Genomic DNA, 26880 nt, shown 5'->3' on the forward strand with positions numbered 1-26880 from the left:
TTAGATTTCTCTCTCACAGTAACAGCATTTTAATACATTCTTGTTGAAAATTATGGTTCAGGTTAATACATTCAAGTTACAGTATCAGTTCAAGAGACAGTCAAACGTATAACAATAATAATGAAAAGATAGCAACTAAGCATTTGATATCCATCATTATTGTACTGCAGCAAAATGATACTATTTAAAATGGTTCCTCAAAGATCCTTTGGATGGATTAAAGTTGATCTTTTTAAAGAAACTTTGTTCTACATAGAGAGTGTTCACCCAGAGGGACAAGGTAAATATAGAACCTTCTGTTCTATGAATGCAGTGCTTGAAAATATAACTGTAATGTAATCTTAAATTTGCAAACTAACTACAAAAAAACAAGCGGAAACTGTGGTTTGCTGTCAACCTTTAAAGTGTGTGAGTGTTTGTGTGTGTGTGCACGCACACGTGTGTGTGTCCGTGTACTTAAGCTCTCAGAACACTTCTCGAAGCTTATCAGGATAAGGTATAACATATTAAGGAGTGTCCTCCAGCATGGTAAATAGAAATTAAATATCCTGCATGTGAATTAATATCACATTCTATGGTCTCTCAACAAAGCACACAAGTTAATGCCTAAACTGATGTCATTTTTTTTTTTTATAAATTTTTTTGAAGTCATGTTTATAGGTTGCTAATATGAAAAGACAGTGAGCTAGTGGGGCTGATTTCATGTCCAAACTTGAAGTAGAAAGCAGCTGTTTTTGTACAAGTCATAAGCAGACCTAAGCAGAGGGTGTGTGTAAAGGCTGGCCATGAGAGGTGAGAGAGGGCTGGGCACAGGATTACATAAGTATAAGAGCAGGATGCCGGGTTGACTTCAAAACATTCTACTGAGGGACATAAAGCACAACATTCACTTTGAGCCAAGAACCTTAGCAGGAAGATGGGCAGGCAAAAGATTTTGCTGGATAAGATAGCTCATGCCTTACAAATCCGTAATAAGTTATTGCGCCAGGGACTGGCTGAACTATTGGGCACCCTAATACTTGTGGTGAGTTTTCCCATCTTATTTGCAATCTCTTAGTACTTAATAAAAAAAAAAAGCATTTTCTTTAAATATTTTTATTTCACTGTATTTGCTTCATTGTTTATATTTTAATTATAGTGTAAGACAGCATTAAATTGTGAAATGGTAAATTTGAAAATTTCCATACATTGATAATGATATGCAAACAGTTTACAAACAGCTATAACTATTTTGGATACTGTTTGCCTTCCTTGGTTGAAAATATTTTTTTTCCTGCTCCAATGTTAGTAATTTGAAGCAGCTGGAAAATTAAGAACATACACTAGAACAGGTGCAATTCAGTAGGAACATGCATGAAAAGATTATATAATTTTCTGCTCATTAAATAATATATAATATATGATATATATATATATTATATAAGGAGCCTTATATATATAAAATATATATATATATATGATTGTTATAAATTTATCGGAAATTTGCTTTGCATTTGTACACAAAACTTTTATTATCAACTTACATGTGTAAGACACCTACATGCACAGTGAACCAATTGAATACATCCATGTGTGAAGGGAGTGCCTACTACACAATAAGGATTTTTTTTAGACAGACCTCAGGCCTTGTCCCTGAATAAGCTTCATGGTTTACTTTTATACTTTTAGGAAAAGTATAAATCTGACGGCAGGAAAGTGCTTTAGGTGATTCTAAAATCTGACTCTGTATCTTTTGTAATATACAAAAGACTGTTGGTTAACCCACTGAAACTATAAGACATGGAGAGAAGAGGTTTAGGAATGTGTGGCAGTGGATGGAAACACTTCTATAGGTTCCTACCTTTAGAAGGAGGGAACTGAAACACGACTCTGAGTCTGGAACACTTTGTACCCAAGATGCAAACTCAAAGAATGTAACAATTGAAGAATTTCATCAAAAACAGGAGAAACAAGAAATCAATATACAATGCAGTTCTGTTGGCTTTGACACAACAAGAAACATCCTGACACCATATTCACAGATTTAAAGTTTCTTATATATAATTATATAGTATATATAGTATAATTATCTAATATAATATGTGTGTGTTTGTGTGTGTGTTTGTGTGTGTGTGTGTGTGTGTATGTGTGTGTGTGTGTCACTGATGGTGACTTATGTGACAATTTGGTAGCAGGTAAATAACGGGAAACCTGCTCAAATGGTAGATAACAGGAAACATGGTTTCACTATGATTTTACATAAACGTTTAAACATATGGAATGACTATCTGTCAGAAAAGAACTTCTGTTCTGAAATATGTTCTGAAAAATATCTAAAAGGCATATTGACTACTGATTGTTAAGGACAAATGGTGTCTAGCAGATTGGAGTAAAATTCAGATCCAGAGCAAAGAATGGAACACTTTATCCAGACCATATGATCTATGGCTTTATTCCTGGTGTTTATCAAAGAACTAGTTGTGCCCTGGCTAGCTTTAAAACCACCTTAAGGCCCTCTTAATGCTCTGACATGCCAAGACACAGGTCTGGCACACTACCGAAAGATCTGTGAAGAGCTACAGGATCAAACAAATGATGTTATTGTGGTTAGGATTTAAATTCAAAGAACAATTATAAAGAGTATAAAGGGCTAATTTAGTTAAATATTAATAAATAAGCCCAGAAAATTGTTTGTACGTTTTTTTCGTCTTTCCAGTGAATTACATTTTCCTCAAAAACCAACAGTGCATTGGATTACATTTTACAAGGCTGATAAATTAGCAGCTATTAAGACTTTTTTATATTTTTATTTAAGAAAAGATTCTAAATCTCCAAGCTGAACCTTTACACTAATTATGCCACAAAGTGACAGTGGTACTGATAGGAGGAACACTGACTCCCAAAGGTTTTAATCATATCTTTCATCTTGACCTACACCCTTCTGATAACATCTTCACTCTGTTTGAATAGTTCAAGAATAAATATAAATAAGAATAAAGAATATAAAACAAGAATAAATAGTCCATGTGTCTAGTTTATCTTACTTTAGTGCACAAACCATACTATTTTTCCTCTGCAGATGTTTGGCTCTGGCGCAGTGGCTCAATTAGTGCTCAGTGAAGGATCTCACGGCATCTTCCTCGCTGTAAACCTGGCCTTTGGCTTTGCAGCCACACTTGGAATCTTGGTGTGTGGTCAAGTCTCAGGTACAATATATTTTTTTAATATTAAATTCTAAATTGTACACTGTGTAAATATGAAGAAAAAAAATCAATTTAGAGACATGGAGTTTTTTAAAAAATGAAAGCAAACATTTAACTTTTTTTGTTCTTCTCTCATCGCTTCTGAAATATTTTTACCATAATGTCTGTGCATAAATCTTTTTGCCTCCAATTCCACAGGAGGACATCTGAACCCAGCTGTAACTTTTGCCATGTGTCTACTTGGAAGGGCCAAATGGAGAAAATTTCTGGTATACGTTTTGTGCCAGACACTTGGTTCCTTTTTTGGGGCTGGTATTATCTTTGGCATGTATTATGGTAAGTATTACAAGAATATTAATACAGTGTAACACAATCCCAAAAAATATTTTAATATTGTTCGTATTTTAAAAAATCGTTTTATTCCCTTTGTAAGATGCTATCCAGGTATACCATAAAAAAGAAGGCAAACTACCATATGGAATTTTCGCCACCTACCCCGGCGAACACCTTAGTACCGCAAATGGGTTTTTTGATCAGGTTAGTAACTGCATTGCTAAATTACATTATCAGTTGCTATTATCAGTAATATGTTGAAAACAGGGTAACATCAAAACTGTAGCATTCTTTAAACTGAAAAACATGATTAACTATTTGTATCCCAAACATCCTTTCCAAGGAAAATTCATGGTTTTGTATAAATTTCTCAAAATACTTTTGTGTTCAGAGTTGGTAGTTTAGAACTTGGCAGATCATTAAGTTCAGAGTTATATCATGCCAGTCATAGCTTTCTAGAGCAACTATATATGCTGTACACAAATCCTCTTTTAAGCTTCTCTACAGTAATTTTGAAGCAGCCAAGTCAAAAGATGGCTGGCAAGAAATATATACAGTAATAATAATATATAATAAGAACAACTGAGAATGACTTTAACATTGAGCATGACTATAATGTAATTTCTGGAGGCTAGAAGTATGTAGTTATTTACAGAATGCTCAAGCTAGGAGCAGCAAAACCAAAGGGATCTAAAACTATAGTCTTAGCTTGCCAACTCTTTATTTTTTCTTCTTTTCCATATAATTTATAGGTGATAGGCACAGCTGCACTGATCGTGTGCATCCTGGCAATTGTAGACCCATACAACAACCCTGTCCCACAAGGACTGGAGGCCTTCACTGTTGGATTCACTGTACTTGTCATTGGGTTATCTATGGGCTTTAATTCGGGCTATGCCGTAAACCCAGCCAGAGATCTAGGACCTCGTCTTTTTACCTCCATTTCAGGCTGGGGTTCCCAAGTCTTCACGTAAGTTAATCTCAATACCAAACTGTCTGACATCTTCAGTTCTTATGATGAATTTCTATTTGAATATTATTATAACTATATGAATGACACTATTTCTCTCCAACAGCATGGGGAACTACTGGTTCCTGGTGCCTATCTTTGCCCCATTCCTGGGTACAATCATTGGGGTGATTTTGTATCAATTGATGGTGGGCTGGCACACAGAAGGGGAGGCACGGGAGAAGCAAAATAAAACAGAAGAGCTGAATGTCAAGCTGAATGATATTAATTCTTCAGCTCCATAAGCTGGGTTGATCAGCATAGCAACAAGGCCTGCCACTGTTTTGCTCATGATTCAATTGGTTATGAACAATGATACACTTTAAAGGGGTATTCTCGCCTATTGTGTAGGGAACCTGCATATAGCAAAGCAAAGGTGATATTTTTAAAAACTCTTTCTGTATCATGATCATGCTGAGATTTCTTTGAGACATGTACACACACTTGTTAAACTTTAGTTTTGTAAATAGATTTTTGAGTCTGCATTCTTTAAGGGAAGAAACCTATGGGTCACTGATGAAATTCTGTTATATGTCAAGCATTATGTCTTACCTAATTTCTTTAGAAGTCTGAGAAACTGGGAAAATAGGTACAGAATTCACCATAAGCTACTTTTCTTATCTTTTTACAGTAAAAATGACTATGTCTTTGGGCATTGCTGCTATATTTGGCAAAGCCATGTCAATTTTAATACCTGTTTACTTGGGTTTTTTTTTTAAAAAACGAAAAATAAACGCAATGCAAAAAGATATTTGTCCTGCCAAAACAAGAGCACCGCATTTTGACTTCATTTATAATTTTAGCAGTTTATATAGACAGTGGCCCACTGCTTTTCTTACTGCCTTTTTTTACCTACCAAACAAGCATTTAAATTTGCATGGCATTATAATTTTAATGTATCATCAGAATATTTTACATTTCTAGTTATAGTTATTATGAGCACTGTTATGCAAATTACTTTTGATATTGAAAAACTTTTGAACTTTGCATTTAAGTTTGTATTTTGTACACTTTATGCTACTTTAAACATGCAAATAAAACCCATATACCTTGTCTAGTTGTTTGTTGAATTATTAATTATTATGAAGTAAGTTTGGCATGTTTGCTGTCAGATGTACACTGTAAGCACTAGTACTAACATTAGCATATTAGTATATTAGTATTAGTTTAGTAAATAATTATCCAGCATTAGAATGATCAGTCATCAATTTTGTGTGTACATGATTTCACAAAGAGAATTAAAGACACTGGTTAGACATTAAATTAAAGACATCATTAAAGCCTCAAGTTTCATATAAAATGTTGAGATTCATTTATTGTTGTAGTTTCCAGCTAGTTTGTGAATCCACCCCTTCAGCACTGGCATGCTTATAGACATTAGATTTTTAGAACAGATGAGGACAAAATTTAGACTTTGACATGAAAAGAACATGAATTGGGTTCTATTGGCTATAGAGTTAATTTGTTCCAATCATGAGAGACTTTATTGTTCCCATTAACAATGTTGAAGTGCACATTTGTCACTTACTTCTTAAAACATTTCACAACAATGTTCTTTGTGTTTTATTTTCTATCTCAGAAAAAAATCTGTCACTACAGCATTTCACTATAAGGTGCTTCTGCCTACTTAGAAATTTGACCTACCTATTTTTTTCTACCTATTTTATCCTTCCTCATAGTATACATGCAGTAACATGAACCTACTTTTTAGTTTCAGTTCAGTGTACATCAGTTATTCAAGGTACTGTAAACATGAAGTTGAACAATTTCACAGAGCTACAGTTTCGTGATTAAAATCAGATTTTTTCACTGTTATCTTTTATCTAAGTTTTTCAGAGGCCTTCTGTGAATACCTGTGGACATCTGCTTCTCATAAACTTTATCTTATAAGGCTTTTTATATAAAAGACATTATTGAAGTGTAAAAAAACAAGTTTGAAGCAATTGTGTGTTTGGCTATTCTATTAAAGAAGGGGAAATATTGTGAGGCTGGACTTGATGTGCTACAATAACAAAATATCAGAGGCTTTCTACCGTGAACAGTGAAACTGGGATGGTGAAGAAACCAATGATCCTGAACTAGATGACTCACCTAAAGGAGCTAGGTGTTGTGGTATAAATTTTGACAGATTATAGTGACTGTTCTACTGCTTATAGTTAAATGGCTTAATTATTTCCATTATACAATGTATTTATAATGCGAATACTGACAGTGATCCATCATATTAAATATATACCGTGCCATGAGGTTTGGGTGCAGGTGAGCTGTCTGTCTAAAAGAAATCCTTTAAAGCTCTTAATAAAGTCCTTGGTGAGTGAATTCTACCACAACTGCCACAAAGAAAAAGTGTGCATTTGATGTTTGGTGTTGCCTAGCACTGTCTGATCCTATTTAGGCTGCTGTTGTTGAAGGATTTGTTGACATGTCTAGATTAGAGTCTGTTAGTGGCAAAAGCAAAATGGAAAGGAACTACACAGATACATTTACAGATAAATTAGACCTGAACATAGCAGTCTAACTGCAAGCCTCTGGACGTGAGCTTCCATGGTCTCAACTCAATAAATAACAAGTTATTAATTCACCTAGTAATGAAAGCTGTGCTTATGGGTTAATGTCAGACATGGGTGTTGCCATCTAGAGAGCAGTTCAAGTGCATGGCTTCAGTCAGATTGAATCAGGATCAGTATGTGCCAGTCAAGCCTGTGGTGTCAGCATTGGCATCACAGAATACTCAACACAGGAAGTGATATTCTGGGGGATACTAAAGCATGCAAGTCAACTGCTCTAAATTGCCCTAATTGCTCGAAAAGTATGAATGAGTGTTGGAATGTGTTTAAGCATTGTGCTATGCAATAGTGCATTTAATCCAGGATGAATTCTTGTCTCATTCCAAGTAATTCTGGGATAAGCACCAGATATTGCAAGAATGTATACAACACCAGTTTTTTTTTCACTTAGAAGCACACAGATCTTATCACTGCATTGCATACTCCAATAATATAATGAAAACTTGCATATAATGCAAAATTTTACACTTGACTGCGTATTATTATACAAATTTCAGTTTTACTGTGAATTTGACATACAGTACAACATTACCTTTAGTCAGCTGCTTGAGTGAGCAGTTGTGGTTATTGTCACCACTCATTTTTGAAATTTAATTATGGTGAAAAAAGAAAATGCAGATATAAGGATATTAAATAGAAAAATTGTTCTCTATGAGCCTCAGCTAATGCAAGTGTCCTTTCAGCTGTAACAACAACATTCTTACAGTGAAGAGATCATATTTTAGTCTTGTTGACATGAAGTTTGTGTCGTGTTGCCTTGAGAAATTGAAATCCAAGATCATACATAAGAACCAAATGTGAAGATTTATGATTCTTACTTACTTTTCCATAGCCATCTTGGCAGAATTACATCATTCTTTTGGACTTTTAAACAGATGTTGGCATAAGGAGGTGTCATGATGTGTTGACTCCTCCTGACTATTCTGCCGAATTTACAGAAAACTTGTCTAAAGCATGTGATTGCACTTTTAATCAGTGTTATACTGTTTCCTGTTTAGCACCATAAAAGGCATTTTAGTGGGTCATCCTCCAGTAGTAAACTCTCATGCCAAGACTCTTTCAGCCTTGGACACCTAGAGGGTGTTGGCCAGCCATATGCTGGCCATATGGGAAAAACACAAACCTGGACATCTGTAGTGAGGTAAAGTCCTGAAACATGTTTCCAAAGCCATGAATGCCAAGCAGTAAAACTCCTTTCATCATTTTACCTCCAGATGCAGAACCTACTTTCTGACAGAATTCCTCTGGATGTTTTTTCCAATACCATCCAAAGAAGCTGGTCTCCTGTAAAATTATGGCTCATCAGAACCATGTGGCACAAAACTTATGTTAACTTCTGTCACCTTTTGTAATCTTCTTCAAGAGATATTTGCAAAGTCTCACTATTCACTAGTACACATCCTGTACTACTCATGTAAAAATGTCATCATCTAACAGTGGAAGTACTTTTGGGTGGGGGAAAAGACATTTCCTTATCAGATAGCTAGTCTCATGGACACAGATAAGAAGTATATGAAAAGGGTTGTAACAATGAAAAGAAGGAAAAGACTAATCATGTCATCAAAGAATAACATACAGTAATAAAGCTGTTAAAAAAAGAAGAACCTTTTTATCTAGAGAAATTAGTTGCATAAGTATAAATCTGCAGTGCACAAATCCAGTATTGTGCATGTACTGAAAAGATTATGAAAATGATGATGATGATGATGATGATGATGATGATGATGATTAATAATAATAATAATTACAATAATATCAGATCAGACCATTTTTCAGGAATACATGTCCTTGAAAAACAAACTGTAATATCACTTGCATTGCAATTCCAAATTACAGTATACTGATAACACATTAACTGGTAGTATTTGGGAATTGAACCCATTTTCATTTTCCCCATAATGAGCACTGCTTTCACATTGAATCGCTGCTTTTTATGTTTTTTTTTTCCTCCCTCGTTTTTCTCTAAAAAAAACACTTCCACCTATCTCCTTGAAAATTCATAAACCAGCATGACCATCCAGTATTGTCTCTATTTACTGAATATTCAAAGTATCGCTGGAAACTAACTATTTCCTAGACCCATTTAGGCTTTAGATCTGATTATACCAGCACTTCTGTGCTGTATTTGGGTTAAATGGCAGGCATAATTAAAAGGAAGTATTATCAGATGTTCTGGCCCAAAAGTAGTCAACAAAAATCAACCAACAATGACATGATTTGCAGATTAAAATGCATTAAAAACCAAGCCAAATTATAGCTATACCACTAATCTCCAGGGGAAAAGGAGTGCGTCATGGCAGCAAACATATATGTGGATCTAGGACAGCCTCTACCCTATAAGGCTGGGATCCAAATAGCCCAATCATTTGGGTGGAGATGTTCTGTTATGTTTTCTTATCAGGACACTTTGCCCTGTGGGAGAACACATCCTTACTTAGTTTGCTACATTTCCACCATCATTCCACCAAGCCACTATTTCATTCTACTATTTCTGGATAACTTCCAATATAGATGAAAGATTTGTAGACTGTAGATAATACCGCACAACTTAAACTACAAGATGTAAAACTGTGCAACTTGCACAACAGGTACGTTGAGTTCAGACTGCAAATGATCTTTACACTGACACTTTCTCTGTAATTAAATTCTGTAGCAGATGCAATAGGGTACAGAGGATTTAATTATGCTACACTTACATCAGTTGTGCAATACAAACAATCCAGAAAGTCACTGTGATTGCCAGTTTGTTTGCACTGTAATACCATACAAATGCATATAAATACCATACAATATATAAATCTTAAGTTATTTGTGTCTTTAATAAAAAAGAAAAAAGTGATGAAGTGAGTAATACTGAAAAACAGTAGCAAAACAGGTTTCTTTAGGAAACATTTCTTGCACGCACATTTGCAAATGATCTCACCCAGAAAGCTGTGTCTTTGTTCAGACTTGCAATCATCAAGACATAGCTGTCCTTGAGAGCAAGTTACAGGTGTGTCTTTACATACCTCTTCCAACTGCAGCCCTGTTTTGCTCTTTATGAATATAGCACAAGCAGACCAGTCTTAACATGCCATGACCTAAAACCAGAAAGATCCTGGATACAGCATCCAAACAAACCAAAAGTTTCTGCACACTTTCATTCTCTAGTCCGATTTTATTCACTGCTCTTTTATATACAGATACATAGATCAAGATCAGATTTGGGTTAAACATTAAAAAAGATCACAAGCGTAAGTACAGTACACAAGTACGACTATTCATGCATTCCCATCTTAGTTTTACTTAGAATCTCCTGATTATCAAAACTGTTAGCTGTGTATCCTGTAGGTTTCATAGCAATTATATACTAAAGCTGCTTGAAGCATCTCTCACAATTGCTACGACAGTTCAATATAATATTTATTAAGCAACGTTGCTGTGATGAAGCACCTACATAAACAGATTAGTGTTTTGATAGAATTAGATAAATACCTTTACTATAAATACATGTATATAAATAAATCCAGATACAGTAGGTGAGATGATGTTCTGTTCTCACTGAAAATAAGCCTCTTTTCAGACATACTTACTGTAATTAGGTCCGGATAGAGAAGGAGAAAGGTGGATTGTGTATATAATCCAAAAAAATTAGGACGCATTCATTATTTTCTTTTCAAGGAAAATAGTTAAGGTTAAAACACAGTATAACTTATGCCCTCTTTCTTTTCTAAGAATTTCACAGAGCAAGTTAAATACATATTGATGAATATCCAAATTACAATTAGTTATAACTTTTCAACTGGCCTCCAACGCCAAGAATTAAATCATGCATTTGAATATAAATGTCTGTATCTATAAAGATTATCCACAGTACAATAGACAAGGAACCAGGCATAGAAAAACCCCTAAAAGAACATATTATTAATTGAATGGTTTCTTTTGGAAGATAGAAAGCAGGGATGATTAAACATTACTCAAGCAAGAACATGCCTAACATAGTGAAGAAGACGTTGGAAAAACTTAATATACACACATAAAAATATAGCTGACATGGCCTAACATTAACATCATGGTCAAACAATGAACATTGGTTTTGATTATGAACAATGAACAATGAAGTTTTTAGCAAATATATTGTAGGCTTCTCAAAGTAAAAACAAAAAATCTATCTGCCAGCTCATGAATAAAGAGCCTACACCACCCTGTTCCAAATTATGATTAAGACAAAAGAGCTTGCTTGTAATATGGCATGTAGGGACTTGTGTAGATATGAATGCCTGCAGGAATGAAACTCATTGCAGCAACTCTAACTTGCTTCTCTTGTTTACTAAAATATACATCAGTGTGTGCTCAGACACCCACACAAAACAGTACCCTTGTGCACACTTGCACTGTTTGTTTTTTTCCCTAGCCATCTTCAGGAATTTTCTAGACAAGCTGTATAACATGTAGCATCAAAAATATCTTAAACTTTGCATGCACACTAGGGAAACGCTATATTGTGTATATATGTTCACTTCCTATTAACACTGTAATTATGCTGTAGATAAACCTGTTCTATTGTGAACTTCAAATCTCTTCCACACATAAACATACACGTCATGGCCATGCCCAGACCTCCACCTAAACATCAACTGATTCTAGCATTTTGAAAAGGTGTATGATGGGCAAAGCTTTTTCTAACCACAGTCATTGTGATTGTTACAAATTCTGTGGCCAGCAATCTTGAATTCTGCAGTCAAATAAGATTATGCAGCAGGTGCATAAAAAAGAGAAAAACACTACATGCTGAAGAGCAGCGCAATGCATTAGTGTGAAGAGTGGTAGATAAGGTTATATATAATAGGACTAAGAGTACAGCAGCATTTATGTTGCAGTGAGGCTCCGAACTGGCACTTTAGGATGTTTGATAGGTGTCGAATAATGGCGTAACAGTGCCGTCTTTCCATTCAACCATGATCTCCCCACGCTGAATGGATGGAGAACGGGGAGGTTTCATTGGATGTTTGGTGAGAGGAGCTCGTTCGTTAGTAACTGGAGAACCAGGCTGACTGGCTTCACCAGTGGATGTATATGACTTAAGAACCACAATGGTCTTCTTACGCCTACCGGACAAATCAGAGAAATTAGAAGGAAAGGCTAGAATAACAGGAATGCCCTGTATGGTTTTAAACATGTTATTCCTCACTGAGTCTCATTGTAAATAAGGTATTGTGTAAGGCTGATCATGCTTAGCTCACAATTGTCAACATATCAGTCATCCAATTATGTAAAATAAAGAATTGACTGATAAAAAAAAATAAGTATCCTCACCTATTTTGATAGATGCTCAGGAAGAGAATGACCATCCCAATGATGAGGGCAACTGAGCTCAGGACCAACATTGTCACCTTCCACTCCAGTCCTTAAAAAAAGACACACACAGGTAGTTTAATTGAAAATGGTAGATCTTTAATTTGAAATTTGTGGGAGACCAGTTCTTGTTCAGGTATAAACTGGTATATATCAGTTGAATGTGGGGCGGTTGTGGGATATTTCTTGCTTCATGGGTGCCAAAACTGGGATTGTTTCACTTATTAAACCCTATAGATATCGTTAAAATGTACTTAAAGCAAGTTTTTTTAATATGTCTTCTTCTATTCTTAAGATGTCACCTAGAGCCTATGTAGAATTAGGTCACAAAGACATAGCTGCAGGGGAAGCCTGAAATATTTAACACTGTTATGACGGTTATGACAGTTTGTGGGTGGTTAACAAAACACACATACAGCAGATTACTTTGAGTTAACGGCATTGTTTTTCCTGTAGTTAGTCCAGTTGTAGTGCTAAAATGATGTTCAGAAAAGCACTTCACACTGAATAGATACAAACACTGTATTAAGGACATACGTGGTGGTTTAAGTACAGCTCAGATGACATGAATTGAATTGATATACTGCCAAGCTGCAAAAACATGGCTCTTTGAGCATGATCCTCAGTCATATCCTGCCCCAGATTTAAGTGACTTAAGGTGTTAAACAAAAACAACTACCAAATGAGGAAATTCAACTGAAACAGGCTTAACCTGGGTTGTATGAGGATAGGTTTAATTATATCATATAACCAACAAACAGGATTTTTTTTAATCGGTTATTAAGTAGACGCTGTCTGGCATCTACCCAAAATACATGAGTGTGTCAACTTATCACAGCTACAGCTGAGATTTTATTTATTCTATTTCCTCAGTCACCTTAAATCAAATCCTGGCTATTCCACTGTTCCAAAAAGATTTAAAGATTCATTGTTTGTGAGTTCAATATCAAATTATCTTTATACCTTCACTTAGGTATTTTATATTTTACGATTTAAAATGGAAATGAGATGCATACGTTTGTTTAAAGGTGTGTAAAACTTTTTTATTTATTTTTATTATTATTATGTAATGGCAATTGTGCATATCATGCAAATCAGTTCACCAAAACCTCAACAAAGCCGCTTGCATTGATTTTTAGCTTTTGTCCTCTGCTGCCCCCATGAGCATCAACAGAAATGTTGTCACAAATCATTTTTTGTGACATATAAATCCCCAATATGGGGATTTATAGATGAGTTTAGTTAAGCTTCATGTATACAACCATCAGCAATCGGAAAGATAAACTATAATAAGCACAGACTTGCACTGTTATTCCTACTAACTGTTATTATTTTTACTTACATTTGCCCATGATATTTCATAATGAATTTTGGGGGCCCTGTTTCCCAAAAGATGAACAAGCCAATAGTCTAATTTAAACCACCACAGCCTTGAATGTGTGGCTGAGAGTGTGAAACAGAGCTTCAGAGTGTGACTGTTACCAAGCTTGGCTACACCGCATATCTATTCTTCAGCTAAGCAGTTTAAACCACTTACATCTTTTCTCTGATAAAACAAATAAACGCCTTTAGATATTGCATGCATTTCTCTTCTAATTTCCTTAAAACTTGCAATGAAAGCAATGTTTAAAGTCAGTTACTTCCTACCTCTTTCTCTACTCACTGCGACTTCACCTGGAGATGTTCTTTTTTTTTCTTGCATTTTCTTTTTTCTTTATGATTGGCTTATTCTCCACATTGACAGCACTGACAATGGTATCAATGTTTATGGAAAAATCCCAGATCATAAACAGTAAAATATGACACAGGACTTCTGATCTTGAGTTTCACCACAAATATTCCAGCCTTAATTAGCGACCTACAGAGCCCAAAGTATGTTTATGTGTGTATGTTTTGTATGGTATACTTACCGTACTCCATGCTGAGAGGGTTTACATATGCACCAGAGTCTAGCTCATCAGTGCTGCTGTTTAACTGTGAAAATACAGTAGGGACGTGTGAAGCCTGAGTAGGTTTCGAAGCATCCTGGTCTAGATTTACTTGAGCTAAACAAGATGACACAAGAGAGCATTGCAGATGTACAAGAGAAATGACTATTAAAACCAAGATCACATATATATTTTAGGCTGTTAAATTATGAGGATTCATTAAAATAGGTGTTAAAATAATTAAAAGTAAAAGCAACAATTCATGAACCAAAGTACAGAACAGAATGCATAATCATAACAATGGTAGGTTGTTAGAATAAGTTAGTACCTAGACATGATCTCTAGTATGTTTTAAAATTAAAATAGAATCCACTAATAATAAAAAATGGATAAAATACTATATTTCAGTTAGGTGGAATGACTACATAGGATAAAATCTAAAACTCCCACATAAATGAGGAGAATTAAATCCAGGTACAACACTCTTACGCTGCCACAAGCGAATTTTTGCTATGATTTTTGGTTCTATCTTCTTAGGCTCATCCGGTGGCTCTTCACACATCGTTCGCTCATTCAGTGTCTTCCACTTAGAACTCTTCCCTCGCTCAGTGGAAAGAAAGATATCAGACGAGTCGGATCGTACACTCAAATGGAAACCCTTGCCGTACAATGTGAGGTGGCCCTTTTTTGAGCAACTCCAGGCCTGAGTCTCATCATCTTCAGCTCTGCATGCTAAGAGGCCAACAGTTCCCTGATCTTGGATCTTGAGAGCTGTCAAACATTTTCCTGTGTGTGAGTTCCTCAAGGTGCGTGTCTCAGGGTTCCACTGCCATTCTTGAAAGTCTGAACCTGGATTACACTCTTCCAAAGTCACCTTTTCTTGGCTTTCTCCATCCAGCAATTGCACACACTTCCCCAACAGCTCATTTCTCAGATTCAGAGCTGCTCCTTCTAAAAAAAAAGACACCATAAGGCTTAGAACTAAATAAAGCATCTTTTAGAGAAAACCAAAATCTTAACGCATCTAAAAGAAATCTAAAGCATGTAGTGCATACCTTGTTATGGATATCATAACATATATCACTTCCTAATTCATTAAAGAAAATGGATCATTCATTGATAACTGGAAATTTGTAGGTGCAGCATACTTCTATTAAAGTGTCCAGTATATGTTTTTTCTCCCACTGACAAGTTTTATTCATTCTTTACTACAGCAATAAAAAAAAAGAAATTATACAGCTTATCTTTCGTGAGAATATGCATGTCTCCCATCTCTCAGCTTAACTTCTTTATATCAACATTTTTGTATATGAAAAGCCACAGGACATGGTTCAGTGTGCTAATCTATTTTAAACAGAATGTCAATCTACAAGGTACAATAATTTGTTATAATATCTACCGTGGACATTAAAAGGCAGTCATTAACCTTTGATTGTATACTGTATTAAGCTACCCTGGACGGGATAGGTTTTTCAGATTAAGTTGCGATGGTGATCTAAACTAGCACTTGCTTTTAATCTACTAATCAGAAGTATATGAATTCAAATAATAGCACAACCGATCTTCCAACCTGAGCGTGGTCCAGTATTGTGGCACAGTCTCAGATTTACAAAGGAAGGAATATCACTCTACTTTACAGCCAGTGAACATGTGCTCAATGTGCTCTTGAGCATGTTCATGCAATCAGAAAAACTCCAATGCTGATGAATCATCTCAGAAATGTTCTATGCATAAAAAAATGACTGATTACCAAACAGGTTCCCAGCCCTGGTCATATCACTGCTGTGTTCAGCACAGTTTCATATTTAAGTCTGTAAATAGCTGTTAATGATCTGAAGTAATTTTCAGGACATTGGACAGGGGTTCTCCAGGACCAGGGTTGGGATCCTGTGCCATACAATAGCATTCATCTCATCATACAGTTACTTTTTGTTTGTTTGTTTGTTTGTTTGTTTATACCTTGAAGGAAACTTGTGGTGAGCATGAAAACGCAGATCCTGAGCCAGTCTCCGTCCATAACAGCGCTGATTTCAATCCAAATCCAAAACACGGAACTTTCCAATGTGTCACTGTAGAAGTTCAACACACAGTGTTTCATTTGAACAAAAGACGCTCTGCTTTAAAAGGACTAAACAACATTTTCTGGAGGAGGAGAAAGAAAGAGGGGAGAGGGGAAAGATAAGAGATTTATGCCTAGTGACAGCAGAAGCGAGGGATTCAGCTTAGAATACTAATTAACAAGAGATAATAGGAGGCGATAAACTACTTTTCACTGTGTGGGAAAAAAACAACATTCCAAAAAAAAAAAAAAAAAAAGGGAGCTCGACTTCAGTAGTTCAAATTGGCAAAAGCGACTCTGGACTCACAATTCAGATATTTCAAGTGACCAAAGCGTAATAAAGGCAAAATAAATAAATAATACTACGGTGTTAACTGAAAATAAAATATGGATTGCCTCTGCAGATAGAAGAATAGCGACCACAGTGTAGAACAGCGCCCCTACAGGCCATAACAACTACAACAACTACCACTACCACTATAAACGTGTCAATAAAATGTATGAATTTATATATTTATGCATTATATTTCATCGCCATGCGGTTTAGACTTTTGACAGATTTAGTATTTTTTTATCCGATTTATACGATTATGTTGATTACTACAGTTGAGAGTAGAGTTTATAAATTAAAGGGATGTTACAATACTGAATTCAAATAAATAGCCAAATAAATAAAAATTAAAACATTTTTGTTGCTGGAATGTGAAATTAACAGGGGGAAGCTGTGACCTCCTTTTGTGCTGATGCTGCTGAAAAGAATGAATGCCCCATTGCTGCCCTTCTAACAGTTGGCCTTTGATTGGGGAAGTTTGGCAAAATACAGTAAGTAGGCAGAGGCTTAATAGACTTCTGTTGCATTTTGTGTTTAATAATAAAACAGTTATTTTAGGTCTGTTACAGATGCAGTACATGTCTACTGTACATTATTTTTATGGTGTGATGTAACAGGATAAATTAGATAAGCGGTTCAAAACCTACAGTGGTGTGAAAAAGTGTTGGCCCCTTCCTGATTTTGTTATTTTTTTGCAGGTTTGATCCCCAAGACTTTTGGGAAAATACTCTGTGGACTGATGAGACATTTTTTGTAAGGTGTGTGCTCATTACATCTGGCGTAAAAGTAACACTTTATTTCAGAAAAAGAACATCATAGTAAAATAGTAAAATATGTTGGTGGTAGTGTGATGGTCTGGGGCTGTTTTGCTGCTACAGGACCTGGAAGAGTTGCTGTGAAAAATGGAAGCATGAATTCTGCTGTCTACCAAAAAATCCTGAAGGACAATGTGTGGCCATCTGTTCGTGACCTCACACTGAAGCAAACTTGGGTTCTGCAGCAGGACAATGATCCAAAACACACCACCAAGTCCACCTCTGAATGGCTGAAAAAAAGCAAAATGCAGACTTTGGAGTGGCCCAGTCAAAGTCCTGACCTGAATCCTATTGAGATTCTGTGGTATGACCTTAAAAGGCGGTTCATGCTCAAAAACCTTCCAATGTGGCTGAATTACAATTCTGCAAAAATGAGTGAACCAAAATTTGTTTTCCTTTAATAATAAAAACCTTCATTTAAAAACTGCAGGTTGTGTTTACTTGTGTTATCTTTGACTAATATTTACATTTGTTTGATGATCTGAAACATTAAAGTGTGATAAACATACAAAAAAGTACAAAATCAGGAAGTGGGCATCTCTCTATTGTATACAAGAATATCTTAAACTAGGGAATATTTCCAATTACTCTCAAAGTCAGTCTCTCAAAATTGTCACTTGGTATCATTCTTTTATTGGACAGGATGTGCTGAGGCACCTGCTATAGATCTTGTGTGTAGAAAATGTCCAGGTTGTTTTCAACCAATAAGTCTTAATACTGCAATATATTCTGTGTTTCTGGAGGTCTCAGTTTTTTTGATGAAGGTGTCTCAGGTGGATGCGGTTTTCTTTCCAGTTCAATCTTTGCATGAGACGCAGGGATTACTTTCATGCTCCTGTTGTTTCGTCTTGGTTTCCTTAGGGGAGCTTCAGTTTGGTTTATTGACAGGGCTTCCTGTATTTTTAGTGTCTCTTTAACATCAGCTTTGTGTGCATCAATCTTAACCATCTGTTCAAATAAGAAAATATTTACTGTAAATCTGAGACTGATAAAAAGACACATGTTTAAACAAAAAAGATGACATATTCAAAAGTGAATTTCCAGGTAAAATCATCAAGCTTTACATGGTTACCTGTAAATGATTTGAGATTTTGATAACTGGCACACAGCCTTCAGCCCAGGAATCTGGAAGTGAGGGTGCAGGTGCTGTTTCTTCCTTCAGGATTGAGGTTGTGTCTACATCATCACCTTCATCATGCATAAGGTACTTACACTTTGCCAGCTGGAACATGGTATTCTTTGCCCAGGTCACAGTGAATGGTATTATCTGTACAGAGACAAATATATATAACCTTAATGTATTAATCTACACACATATTCAGTATATACTCATTCTTACATTATCACATTCTTTCAATACTGTATTAAATACTAGTTGTGACTTTAAACCTTTAAAAACACACAAATCTCTTCAGTGACCTAAAATGTTGGTCTTGTTGATTCACTCTATTTCTTTTGACATTAAGGTTGTGCCAAGTAACTAATAAACATGATTAGGCATTGCTTTTAAAGAAAAATAATCCACAACATGGTGTGATGCATTGCAAAACCTTAAAGTTTATTATTTTCCTATAATTGCATGGGCCGAAGGGTCATATTCATCTTATACTGTACCTGAGTGATTTGCCAAATACAATTTTTTATTAATAAACATTTATAGTTACATTTATTGCTATGTGATGACTAATGACAAATGAATTCTTGTTAAATTACTTACATACTATATATAAATGGTTGTTTCCTCACTAACCTCTTCTTGATGGTTCAGTGTAAGTGTTAGATTAAGATCAAGCAGTGAAAATCACCTTTTTTTCTTTCTATTATTATTATTATTATTATTATTATTATTATTATTATTATTATTATTATTATTACCTGATACACTTGATTGAACCTGATATGATACACTATATAACATGGAAATTCTATTTATTTATTTATTTATTTATTTATTTATTTATTTTGTTGTTGTTGCTGAGATTGATCACCTGTTTCTTAAGATACACTTCATAACTCTTCTCCAAGGCATGGGTCATGAGTTCCTCCAGGATATCTGCAACAATTTCCTCTCCTTCTTCATGAGCTCTCATCATCAGGAGCTCAGACTTGGCCAGACATCCTGGGTCCACACTGTCCTCCTCGTCCTCAGCTTGAGTAGGAGGTGGAGGCTGGGCTGAAGTCACACGACCCTTTTCAGCTCGAGTCTTGGAGGTGTTGCGTGACATGCTTCCTAAAGAGTGCTACATGTAGGGAACAACGTGATTCTGTTCTAAATCTCAGGAATTCTGAGGAATTGTATTACTAAAAGTATATTATTGCAATAAAGCGAGTCCACCGGCTTACCCTGAAAAGGGGTCACGCTTCTTCCTTTAAACTCGCTTTTAATCTCTTACTTGCACTTTATTCACAGGAATAAACTGTTTTTTATAAACAGGATATCAAACGTTGAACATATGCACTGTGTACAGCGGCTGTTACCTAGACGCTGGTTGCCAGGCAAATTGACCTTTCGAACTCTGACGACATCCTCATTCTAATAAACCTCCCTGTTATACGCAGAGTGTCCACTACGTAGGGTGTAGAATACATCAATTCCTCTATGCACTACATAGGGAGTACGGAGACGTTTTAAACGCAGCCAGAAGACGAGCGCTCGTGCTCAGCTTTTTGCACACGACGCTCTCTGTCACTATGGCTGCGGAGGACGCGCCAGCGGTACGGCTTGTTTTTATCCGTTAGCTGTGCTGCGGTCACTTTTGTATCATTTCTAATATTTTGCATTTCATTCGTGATTATTTTACGCATACTGGTGACACGATTAGAGAAAGGCTGATATTTTATATAGCACAGCAACATGTTTATAGGGAACGCTCTTGTTAGCTAGCTAACATTTAGCTTTCGCCTTGTTGCTGTTAGAACAGAAACTGTCTCGGTTATTATCTCGATTATTATCTCGATTATTGTCTTGACTATGATGTTTTATCTTGCAATAAATCCAAACATGCAGGTTAACTTAGTCTGATGAAATTATACAACTCTGATCACAAACATATTTTGCTTTCCTTGTCATTGTGTTTTTATTTGGTTGACAACTTTATTTATTAATTAATTAATTAATTTATTTATTTATTTATGAAGTACAAATAAGGTTTTAAATTATGCTATAAAGATTCAGAACACAAAGGATAAAGAATAGTCCACATACAAGTTGGATAATATCTAAAAGGACACACTAAAAACCTGAATAATGATATCACTGTATGTTTTTATGTGATTTGTATGTTATGTATTTTATTATGTATTAACGTTTTCATGCATATATTTCAATACAAATTGGCTGGATGGATGTGATTTCAAATATATTTTATTTTATCAATAAATGCAGGTTTCACAGTTGAAACCCTGTCAACATTCAGAGCCATTCATTGTTTTTATATAAGTCGCTCTAAAAGGCACTTTATAAGAGCACCTGGGCAACAAGAAACACCAATCAGTCACATGTTCTGATTTTTTTTGATCACTTAAAAAATCACCTCAAACAGTAGAAACCCCACAATTATCCTCTCCGTCCTTTAACGTCTTCGAAGCAATCTGTCCATGGAAAAGTCAGAACATTAAAGCACTAAGAGCTTGTCTTCCAACCATGCAAATATCATTTAGCCCAAGTTAAGGTCAGCTTTTTTTAATCACAATAAAAGTCATGATAACAAAACTATATATATTTGATTACTCGCTGTAATATGTTCTGTTTTGTTTTGTGTTTTTGCTCTTTCTCTCAGATATAATTGTATTGAATAGATTTGTGGAACCTGAAATGGCCAAAATGTACCACCGGGAGAAGAGTATTCAGCTAAAGAGCAGTGCTTCAGCGCTCTACAACAATTTAAGTGTGCTACGTTTGGCACCACGTTCTCTCACGCATTTTGCCGTTGTGCATGCCAATGTAGTGAACCTAGTGAGTGCCTCCTGGGATGGGCTCAACTACTCACATCGACAGCTGCAATCCAAAGAGGGCAACGTGGTCACCAGCTCCTCGCTCATCATGCAGGTGATTCACAATTTTAAGTTATTTTTATGGAATATTTTTTTTCTCAAACCTGATCTCTGTCTAAGTTAGGAGCATTTTCTATGAGTTGTTATGCAAAAACATATTTGTTAATATGTATGGTAAGACAATGTTTTAGAACAAAACACCTTCAAGTAACTGCAACATATTCTTCCTATTGAAATCACTAGGATAGTTGTATTTTTGAAGGATTTCAAAAATTCTTTGTTAATGCAGCCTTATAAGAAGGAAATCCCCAAACTGGTGCTTGATTCTGGTCCATGTAATAAAGATGTTCCACATTTTTCCCTAAACCCCTGAGCCAGGAAACGAAAAGCTGTAGCATGATTGTGGATCTGACTCATGTTAGGTTGAACCATTTTGAACTCAGAGGCTTGTTCTAGTTAAATCCTTCATTTGTTCAAGATTTTCTATGAAGTGTCACTATCAATGTGCATAGCTGAGCCCAACTTTTTGTTCTCTTCTCTACAGGCAGCTTGGTGTGTTCTTCCATCTAGAGATCTACTGGTTGTCACTTCTCAGAAAGGGATTCAGGTTAGTCATGCATATTACATATTCACAAACGTAACCACAGTTTCCATAATATGATCTATATACTAAATTTGTCCGTATCTAATAGATGTATGAATCTGATGGATCTATTATGGTGTACTGGCATGCACTGGACTCACCAGAGACACCCACAGGTAATGTCATATTCCACTCTGATAACAGCATTTGTATAGCATATAATCAGTGGTACTCATACCATGTCCTCTATTTCAGCTAAGGCTATTTTTGCAAGGGGGATTGCTGCTGTGAGGGACAAATACATCTGTGTAGGTAAAAGACCCAAACACTGACTTCTAATTTAAACTAGTATATGTTCATATCCATGATAGATATCATAAAGATGTCTCTCTTTCATGTCTCTGTTAGGGGTCTCCTCTGGGGCAGTGCTGGTTTTTGATGTTCCCAGTAAAGGAAGTAACATCACATTGTCTGAAGTCCTGGAGAAACACACCGAGGCTGTCACAGACATGGCTTCTGAGTGCTCAGGAAGTGCGGTAAAACAATCTACACCATCTTCAGCTTTTTTGGATTGTGGAAGTTAATTATTAATTAAAATAATTATTAAAAATAATATAATAAAAAAATGAAGTTTTAAAACCAATCTAATGGTATTCTAATCCCTTAACCTATTACTATTTAATTTCACTATTCACATATTAATTTTATTCATTTGACTTATTTGAAACGAGAAAAGCCTATGACATTAAGACATTTCATCTTTGCTGAAGAGCTGCACCAAAAAAATGTGTTTGAAAAAGAGTTTGAGATAAAACTGACAGAGTAGCAGTCAGTACATTAATTCAGTACATACCGGATTAATATGCTACAATAATATAGATATATATTATAGATGTATGAATATATACTTTGTAGCCAAAATTATTTGGACCTGGACATCATGTCCATGTGGTTCTTCCCTAATCTTTTGGCACAATGTTGTAACCACACAATTGTGCACAATGTCCTTGTATGCTGTAGAGTTACAATTTCACTTAACATGCTCAAAGAGACCCAAATATGCTCCAGCATGACACTGGCCCATGCACAAAGCATGCTCTATGAAGACATGGTTTGCCACGGTTGGTGTGCAGGAACTTGAATACCCAGCACAAAGACGTGACCTCGACCCCACTGAACACCTTTAGGATGAACTGGAACACTGAGTGCACCCCCAGACCTCCTCACTTAACATCACTGCTTGACCTCTAATGCTCTTAAAAAAAGAGCACATATGGGTGTGAAACTCGTGTCGTCAAACACTGGGCCATATAGTTTACTCTGTATTTACTTGTTTGTGGTTTTGAGTGCAGCCCATGTTTAGGTGTCACACTTTTAATTCCATTCACACCATATATTTCCTTTACTTTTGGAGCTTTTAAAAACTTGCAAATGTTTTGTTATTCATGGTAAGATATATGCCTTGTCCACTTTCTTAGGAATACATTGCTGATTTGGTTAGTGCTGATGATTCAGGCCTTCTGTGTGTGTGGAAGTCTGGGGGGGACTTTCAGCTTCTCAACAAGATCCCTGGATTTGAGTAAGGCCGTATTTTTGTGTCAAAGTGTGAGGTAAAATGAGCAGGTGGAAATTGAGAGGGACATAAATAGAAAGCCTAGCAGTATCTTGTTAAAGCTATTATGTTATTAGAATATATTTATTTATGGAGAAATAACGTAATAGTCAGTTTGGTCCAGCATGTTTTATCATCATAGATTTTGTTGCATTTGCATAGTTCCACCAGTTGAAGGAGCTACTGTCAAATATTTAAATTCTGTAACAACTATAGCTGAAGATAAATATATTAATTAAAAATGATAAAACAAGAACAGTAGTGATAATAATAATATCTATTTTATAGAAGTTTAATTTTGTGCACAATATGTTAATATACTTTAGATATTTGTTTTAGTAATGTTGTAATTAATTTCTTTAGTATTGTTGTTGTTTCTATAATATCTATTAGTTTTATGTCTAAAATCTTAACATACTTTACATTTAAAAGATTAATGCTAATGAATTGACTATATATCTATGAAACTATCAGCTTGTACAGATCTAACCACAATTTTCTGCCTACTCTTCTCACTAGTATGAGCTGCTCGTCAGTGAAGCTGTGGAAAGGCACGGTCATAGCTGCCTACGGCACAGGACAAATCCGCCTCTATGAGAGTGTCACTGGGATATTGCATGCTGAAGTTAATGCCCATGCTCGCTGGATCTACTCCCTAGATATTGCTCCTTTCACTGGACTGGTGAGAGAAAACAGATCTTGCACATGCTAAGGTGTGTAAATCTTATTTGTATACTGAACCATAATGCGTTTCTTGTCCCTGTTCAACTTTAAGCTGCTCTCAGCTGCTGAGGACTCCTTTGTTCGCGTGTGGCATTTAAACCCAGCACCAGAAAACAACAGTGTGGAGGTAAGAGATGAAAATACAAGAAGACCATAAGATCTCCAGTTATCGAAAAAATTCAGATAGAATGCTTCATCCGAACAGATTTACTCCCACTCCCACTGACATTATAATGTACCCTTTCAAATGGCTTTGATATTAAATGCACACTCACCAACCACTTTAATAGGAACACCTTTATACCTACTCATTCATGCACCTATACAATCAGCCAATCTTTTGACCGCAGCACAAAAGTCATCTCTTTGACTTTGATCGTTGCCATGGTTGTTTGTGACAGATTTGAGTATTTCAGAAACTGCTGAGCTCCAGGATTTACACATACTGTAACAGTCTGTAGAGTTTACACCAAAAGTGAGCAGCAGTTAATCAGCTATAGAAGATCACAGTACAGGAATCTGAGGCTATAGTAAGGAAAAGCTTGGAAATCAGTGACCATGTGATGTGTAGCCAATTTTTTTCCAAGGTTTTTTCCAAATGACTTAAGCTGCTGTCATGTCATTGGCTGATGAAATAATTGCATTAATGAGCAGGCGTTCCTAATATCTAATTATTGTATATTCTTATGAAAGCTTATTTGGGACAAGAAACCTTGGGTAATGGGTAAATCATATAAACAGATGAAAGCTTTAAAGTAAAATTATGGTAAAATTTTTGTCAACTTTACTGTATGATTGTCAAATTTGAAAGGAATTCCGACATTCCCAAGCAACACACAGTTTGACTAAATTTAGGCAAAAAAGTCAGATGCAACTAAGCAAACTGCAAAATCATCACAAGATTCTGTCACAACTTAGAATTACTAGATTTTTTTGGGGGGTTGGAACTCATCACAAATTTTCTCTCCTCTGTCTTGTCCAGATTGAGCACCTTTATAATGAATGTGTGACTGACACTCAGATTTGTGGAGCCAGGTTCTGTGATGGTGACGGCTACGCTTTTGCTGTCACAGGCTATGACCTAAGTGAGATCATCCGCTACACACAGGCATAAAAGACTCCCTCCAATTCTCCTGGTCCTGTAAAACTTTTGCAAAAGTCATAACACACAGCACCGGAACAGTTTATCTGTGAGTTGGCACATATTTCAGGAACAGTGAGGCTGGTCAGGCAGAATGTCAGCAGTGCTTCATGTTGTTTGTACAGTTGACTGCTTTGCTCTTCTTTGAGTGCAAATTTATTATAAAGATTAGATAACTTGTAATGCTAATGTTACAGAATACAGTTAGATCTCTTTTAAAATAGAGAAAAAATAAGTGTGGCATGTACTGTACTGTCAAGTGCACACGTTTACATTCCTATTAAGATAAAATGATTAAAAAAGGCAGATAAAGCAAACAAATATTGAATGTTCAATTGATCTCCATCTGAAGACAAATTGTATGTCCACATCTATTATATTTCAACCTCTATTTTTGTAGAAGAATGATCTTTTTTACATTACCAAAAATGGGGGGATGAATACTTTTCACTTTTTTACACACACACACACACACACACACACACACACACACACACACACACACACATATAAGAGAGAGAGATATAGATATGTGTTTGTATGTACATGTATATATACCATATGTCTAGTATTGACTGTACAGTGTGAATTTGTTTATTTATTTTTAAGAAGTATTCCTTAAGGAATTTTGATGTCTTAATTAATGCAGTCTTGTATGCCTATTGGGATATAATATTAAAGTATTAAAGCTTCTAGATGCTGAAATATATGTACATTAATAAACAATAAACATTAATTTGTTTTAGTCGTGTTTGGACAGTGTCACCAGTAGATGGTGCTAAATATATAATATCTATCTATCTATCTATCTATCTATCTCTCTATCTCTCTATCTATCTATCTATATATATATATATATATATATATATATATATATGTATATATACATATATATTTAAAATTACACACACACAATATATGGCATAGTTTCTGTCCTGTGTATATGTAGATATTTTCCCTTGGTTTCAAAAACAGGACATTAAAAGGATTTTTATAACCAAAACATTGTGTGTGAATCTGTATGTGCTGAATGCCCTACAATATACTGAAAACCCACCCAGGGTGTATTCTAGCCTTTTACCCAGTGTTCCTGAAATAGGATCTGTATCCACTGAGACCCTGACCAAGATGAAGTTGTTCTATATATATATATATATATATATATATATATATATATATATAATAATTAGTTGTGCATTCTCGTAGCACAATAAACAAATATCTAGCATTTCCTTGTCAATGAAACTATTAGTGTTGAGCAATTTGTAAG

The 26880-nt window shown here is 35.5% G+C and overlaps 4 protein-coding genes across 5 annotated transcripts; 2 read left to right on the plus strand and 2 right to left on the minus strand.

Annotated features, from left to right (window-relative positions):
- Positions 1-844: 844 nt before the first annotated feature.
- aqp3a (aquaporin 3a) lies at positions 845-5577 on the plus strand. Its single transcript, XM_060883480.1, has 6 exons — positions 845-1024; positions 3059-3185; positions 3381-3518; positions 3616-3719; positions 4268-4485; positions 4592-5577. The coding sequence occupies exons 1-6, from the start codon at positions 917-919 to the stop codon at positions 4767-4769; spliced, it is 873 nt and encodes a 290-aa protein (XP_060739463.1). The 5' UTR covers positions 845-916; the 3' UTR covers positions 4770-5577.
- A 5378-nt stretch (positions 5578-10955) lies between these two features.
- si:dkey-245n4.2 (uncharacterized) lies at positions 10956-16498 on the minus strand. The gene is made up of 5 exons (XM_060883666.1): positions 16313-16498; positions 14843-15304; positions 14336-14470; positions 12387-12477; positions 10956-12178 (listed from the first exon to the last, which is right to left on the minus strand). The coding sequence occupies exons 1-5, from the start codon at positions 16449-16451 to the stop codon at positions 11971-11973; spliced, it is 1035 nt and encodes a 344-aa protein (XP_060739649.1). The 5' UTR covers positions 16452-16498; the 3' UTR covers positions 10956-11970.
- Positions 16499-18269: 1771 nt separating this feature from the next.
- On the minus strand, positions 18270-19821 carry LOC132854308 (uncharacterized protein C2orf81 homolog). Its single transcript, XM_060882602.1, has 3 exons — positions 19547-19821; positions 18631-18825; positions 18270-18506 (listed from the first exon to the last, which is right to left on the minus strand). The coding sequence occupies exons 1-3, from the start codon at positions 19781-19783 to the stop codon at positions 18270-18272; spliced, it is 669 nt and encodes a 222-aa protein (XP_060738585.1). The 5' UTR covers positions 19784-19821.
- A 415-nt stretch (positions 19822-20236) lies between these two features.
- On the plus strand, positions 20237-26380 carry wdr54 (WD repeat domain 54). Of its 2 annotated transcripts, none has more exons than XM_060883310.1 (10): positions 20237-20273; positions 21338-21606; positions 22096-22158; positions 22244-22310; positions 22390-22446; positions 22543-22670; positions 23613-23713; positions 24266-24428; positions 24522-24596; positions 25452-26380. In XM_060883310.1, the coding sequence occupies exons 2-10, from the start codon at positions 21373-21375 to the stop codon at positions 25581-25583; spliced, it is 1020 nt and encodes a 339-aa protein (XP_060739293.1). In that variant the 5' UTR covers positions 20237-20273; positions 21338-21372; the 3' UTR covers positions 25584-26380. The 2 variants fall into 2 exon arrangements, with proteins under 2 accessions (XP_060739293.1, XP_060739292.1); XM_060883309.1 differs by lacking the exon at positions 20237-20273 and adding an exon at positions 21120-21229.
- The last annotated feature ends 500 nt before the right edge of the window (positions 26381-26880 follow it).

Source organism: Tachysurus vachellii, chromosome 12, assembly GCF_030014155.1.
Source record: "Tachysurus vachellii isolate PV-2020 chromosome 12, HZAU_Pvac_v1, whole genome shotgun sequence".
In the NCBI taxonomy this organism is placed as follows: domain Eukaryota; kingdom Metazoa; phylum Chordata; class Actinopteri; order Siluriformes; family Bagridae; genus Tachysurus; species Tachysurus vachellii.

Coding starts and splice junctions, on each gene's coding strand:
- aqp3a (XM_060883480.1), top strand. CDS start 917: ATGGGCAGGCAAAAGATTTTGCTGGATAAGATAGCTCATGCCTTACAA. Junction 3,519..3,615: donor TATCTTTGGCATGTATTATG/GTAAGTATTACA, acceptor TCCCTTTGTAAG/ATGCTATCCAGGTATACCAT. Junction 3,720..4,267: donor CAAATGGGTTTTTTGATCAG/GTTAGTAACTGC, acceptor TATAATTTATAG/GTGATAGGCACAGCTGCACT.
- si:dkey-245n4.2 (XM_060883666.1), bottom strand. CDS start 16,451: ATGAAACACTGTGTGTTGAACTTCTACAGTGACACATTGGAAAGTTCC. Junction 15,305..16,312: donor CACCACAAGTTTCCTTCAAG/GTATAAACAAAC, acceptor CTTTTTTTTTAG/AAGGAGCAGCTCTGAATCTG. Junction 12,179..12,386: donor CTGAGCATCTATCAAAATAG/GTGAGGATACTT, acceptor TTTGTCCGGTAG/GCGTAAGAAGACCATTGTGG.
- LOC132854308 (XM_060882602.1), bottom strand. CDS start 19,783: ATGTCACGCAACACCTCCAAGACTCGAGCTGAAAAGGGTCGTGTGACT. Junction 18,826..19,546: donor AAGTGTATCTTAAGAAACAG/GTGATCAATCTC, acceptor GTCTCTGTACAG/ATAATACCATTCACTGTGAC. Junction 18,507..18,630: donor AAATCTCAAATCATTTACAG/GTAACCATGTAA, acceptor TTATTTGAACAG/ATGGTTAAGATTGATGCACA.
- wdr54 (XM_060883310.1), top strand. CDS start 21,373: ATGGCCAAAATGTACCACCGGGAGAAGAGTATTCAGCTAAAGAGCAGT. Junction 21,607..22,095: donor GCTCCTCGCTCATCATGCAG/GTGATTCACAAT, acceptor TCTTCTCTACAG/GCAGCTTGGTGTGTTCTTCC. Junction 23,714..24,265: donor AACAAGATCCCTGGATTTGA/GTAAGGCCGTAT, acceptor TCTTCTCACTAG/TATGAGCTGCTCGTCAGTGA.